This window comes from Bison bison, unplaced genomic scaffold (assembly GCF_000754665.1).
Source record: "Bison bison bison isolate TAMUID 2011002044 unplaced genomic scaffold, Bison_UMD1.0 scf7180017864482, whole genome shotgun sequence".
In the NCBI taxonomy this organism is placed as follows: Eukaryota; Metazoa; Chordata; class Mammalia; order Artiodactyla; family Bovidae; genus Bison; species Bison bison.
Genome location: NW_011495042.1, coordinates 4699410 through 4703337, shown reverse-complemented (window position 1 = coordinate 4703337; position 3928 = coordinate 4699410). Strand labels below are relative to the sequence as shown.

The window sequence follows — 3928 nt, the reverse complement described above, 5'->3', positions numbered from 1 at the left end:
GGGCCCCTCCAGGCCCGACTGGCTGCCCCCGGGATCCCCAGGGGCGCCCACCCTGCTCTGCGAGGAGGGTCTGTGAGGCTGCCCAGCAGCTGTGGGGAGACCCTCCAGGAACCGCCAGCCGTGCTAGGGGCTGTGGCTTCCCGCCCGGCCTGTCGTACCTGCTCCGGCCCCGCAGCCCGCAGCCCTTGGCTCCCACCCTCTCAGCGGCCTTCGTGGGCCGGGTCCTGGGGGGCCACGGTGGAAGCCTTCAGAGCCCCTTGCCGCCTCCCCCCTGCATGCTGGGCTCCGTGTGAGCAGGCCTCTCCTCCGTGGGGAAAGTTGCTTGCGCGCCTTGCTGTGCTTCCCTGAGCCATTGGGAGGGTCCCACACAGGCCCAAAGGGAGCCCCCCACCCTGTGAGCCTCAACGTGTCGGGTGGAGGGGGGCTCTCCCTCGGCCTCAGGCCCCGTCCTTGACCAGTGCCCCCAGATGCCCAGACCCTGAGGCTGGATGAGAGCATGGACTCCGTGGGGGACGACGACCCCTTCACGGCCAAGCTGAGCTTCGAGGTGCGGGCATCCCTGAGTGACGGGCTGCTGAGACCCCCCCCCCACCCCCTGGCTCAGGTCCCTTTCCTCTGCACACTCCTCCCTGGGGCCCCCGGGGGAGGGAGGTGGGCTCCTGGTCACAGAGATGGCCAGCTGGGTTCTCCTGAGGGACTGAACCGGCAGAGGAGGGCTCGGGGGTCCTCTGTGGGGTCGCGAGTCCCCCCGCCGGCTGAGCAAGGTCCCATCCGCTCTCCCCACCCGGCCTGCAGCAAGGCGGCTCGGAGTTCGTGCCCGTGGTGGTGAGCCGCTCCGTGCTGCGCTCCATGAGCCGGCGGGACGTCCTCATCAAGCGCTGGCCGCAGCCCCTGCGGTGGCAGTACTTCCGCTCGCTGCTGCCCGACGCCTCCATCACCATGTGCCCCTCCTGCTTCCAGGTACCGGCCCGCTCACGTGGTCCCCGGGTCCTTCCCTCCAGCTGCTGCTGCGCTTCCCGGATGGTCCCCTTAGGGAGGCCAGGCATCGGGGGAGCACACGTGTCCCTCAGCGGCCAAGGCCAGGGCCCCTGGGCTGGAGGAGAGGCTTGGCTGTCCTTAGTCGCCTCCGCAGCCTCCCGTGCATCCCTGGACCATCTGCTGGGGATTTGCCCCCTGACCTTGTGCTCCTTGTACCTGCCCTTCATCCAGGAGGGCCGGCCAGTGGGATGCACCTTTGAACTGCATTTCGGGTAGAAGGGGCCTCAGACCTTCCCCAGCTCCCTGCTGGTCCTCAGACAGGGGTAGCCGGGACTTGGTGCTTCTGGCCCCGACTCACTGCCAAGCCGCCTGCCCTTAGCAGGGCAGTGGTCCCTGCCCAGCTCGGGGCTGCCGAGCACCCAGGGTTGCGGAGTCACGGCCGTCTCTCCCCAGATGTTCCACTCGGAGGACTACGAGCTGCTGCTGCTTCAGCACACCTGCTGCCCCTACTGCCGGCGGCGCATGGATGACCCCAGCCCCTGACCGGCCCCCTGAGGACCACTGCCCCACCCGGCCGCTGCCCGTCCACGGGGCCATCGAAGGAAGAGTTAAACTGTCAGACTGTGTCTTCTGCCCCACCAAGTGTGTATCTCAGGGAGGGGCCTTGTGTAACCACGAAACTCCTATTTATGGCATTTCGTGTCTTGTGAATAGCACCAGGAGATGGAGGAGAGAATGAACATATATTTTCTAAGAGAGAGAGAGAAAAAAAAATCTGTTCCTTTCAGAACGGCTCCCGAGTTGTTTGCGGCAGTCTGCCGGAGAACACGGATCTGTCAGACCATTCACATGTACACTTTGCGAACAGATTGCTTCAATAATTACAAATAAAAGGGCTACTTATTTTCATCAGTGTCTGCATTTTAGCAAATCTTCATATTGTCTGCAACTTAATTTCCTTATGCAAAAGTGCACCTGTTTTTTTTCTAATTTGATCCGAGAGGAACATTACATTTGTGTGCTCTTAAAATTTAATCTAATTGAAATGGCAATATGGGAATGGTAGGGGAACAGGTTTTGTTTTTTTTTAAATATATTTATTTATTTATTTATTTTGGTGGAACGGGGCTTCATCTCAAGGAGAAGATAAGATTCCTGGCTCTAAAGAAGGTGGCTAACAGGGCTGCTCCCGGGGCCTGCGGAGTCCACCCTCTACTTCCCAACTGGGACCAGGCCCCCCATCCTCCCCAGCTGCCCCCGGGTCCTCCACGTGGCCTGAGCTTGCCCCTTCCTGCAGCACCTGGAGCAGGTGGGTTCCGCTTGAGGTTCCAGGAAAGGCCGGTCCCCTGAGCATCAGCAAGCGTCCGATTTGGCAACTTGAGGGCAGATGGGAAGCTGAGGAGGTGAGCTGACATTTATTGGGGACCTTTTTCTGTGCCAACCGTGCTTCATATGCTGGCTCAGTTCTCACTCAGCTCTGTGAAAGAGGGCGGGTGACTTCCCATTCTGCAGCCCCAGGGGCAGGCGGAGGTGCTGAGGTCTGTCCTTCCTTCCCCGAGGCCGCTCCCTTCACCCTCCTCCCTGCTCCCTGCCAAGAAGGCAGCGAGCAGTCCAGGGCTTTATGCAAAGTCTTGATGGCAGGAGGAAGGGGACTGGGCCGCCAGGGAGCGTGTGGAAAACCACCCTGGTGATTAGATACTGATCCTTTGCAGGGTGTCCGTGAAGTGGGCCGAGCAGGGCAAAGGTCCCCTCCAAAGGGAGGGATGAAGACACTGAGGATGGGGGAGTGGATGCAGAGGGGCCCCCCAGGGGTGAGTCCAGGGCTGGACCCCGGCCCCCCCATCCCCCCTACCGCCTTCTGCAGCTCTCTCAGGAGGAAAAGAAAGAAATGGAGCCAGACAGTTGTGCCAACAGAACTCCTCCGTTGAGCGTCTTAATTACTTATGATCATGCATGCTCTCTCGCGTGCTAAACATTTATTAATGTGTTAGGATTTCCATTAGCACGTTGCTTGAGCTGAAATCACTCGCATGTGGCTGGGAAAGAGAGGAGAGGGAGCAAACAGCCCCCCCCCCACACATCTAACAGGCGTCAATCACAGCGACAGATCAGATGGCTCATGGCTAGAGGCGGGGGAGGGGGCCCAGCCTGAGACTCCAGCGTGCATCCTCATGGCCTTGCTGTGCCCGGTTCTGCCACCCCAGAGGAGCTGAGCTCCAGAGGCCTGAGTTCAAACCTGTTAAGTCTGGCCCCGAGTGAGGATTTTCCATGCATTTGTCTTCTATAACCCTCAGGCATCTTCAAGGATGCCCACTGAACACATGCTGAGACTGAGGCTCGGGAACATTCTCTTTTCTTCCGTTCATGAAATATTTATGGAGCCAAGACAGGGTCACAGGCAGGCACAGCCTTTGCGTGTGAGCGCCGCGTCATGCTCCCCTTCTGTCCTTCCTGGGCAGGGCCGTGGCCAGGTCCAGCCCTCTCTCCACCGTTGCTGGCCCATCTGTACAAGAGACCCCTCCAGCTCTGACACTGAGGTTCCAGCCTTGGTCTGTGTTGGTGACCATGCCCCCCTCGCATGCCACGGTGAGGAAGGCGAGGAAGGAAAGTCCTCGGCCACAGGCATCCTGAGACGCCCCATCTCCCCATGAGGACACAGGGCCCTGACAGGAGCGGTGGCCGCAGGCTGGGCTGCTGCAACTGCGTCCCGACCTCCTGTCTCTGGGTCCTCAGCACTGTTGCTCGTTTCTGGAAGGAGGAGGTGAGGAAGAGGGGACTGGACGGCCAGAAAGAGCCCCTGGGCCAGACCTTAGGTGGCCCCAGCTCGAGCCTGGCCTCAGCCAGCCAGACCACGTCCGCATCCACCTCCAGGCAGCCTGCCGAAGCCAGGGGCCCCTGCAGCTCCCGGACAGGTGGGCAGGCGCCAGATGGCCTTCCGCATCGGACAGCC

The 3928-nt window shown here is 60.9% G+C and overlaps 1 protein-coding gene across 1 annotated transcript in view; it reads left to right on the top strand.

Annotated features, from left to right (window-relative positions):
* IFT122 (intraflagellar transport 122) overlaps nucleotides 1–1890 on the top strand; it is a 68520-nt gene extending 66630 nt beyond the window's left edge. The window contains exons 29-31 of the mRNA XM_010862450.1: nucleotides 468–547; nucleotides 796–960; nucleotides 1432–1890. Of these exons, the coding sequence (XP_010860752.1) occupies nucleotides 468–547; nucleotides 796–960; nucleotides 1432–1521 (335 nt within the window). The 3' untranslated portion in view covers nucleotides 1522–1890. The remainder of the gene's footprint in view (nucleotides 1–467; nucleotides 548–795; nucleotides 961–1431) is intronic.
* The last annotated feature ends 2038 nt before the right edge of the window (nucleotides 1891–3928 follow it).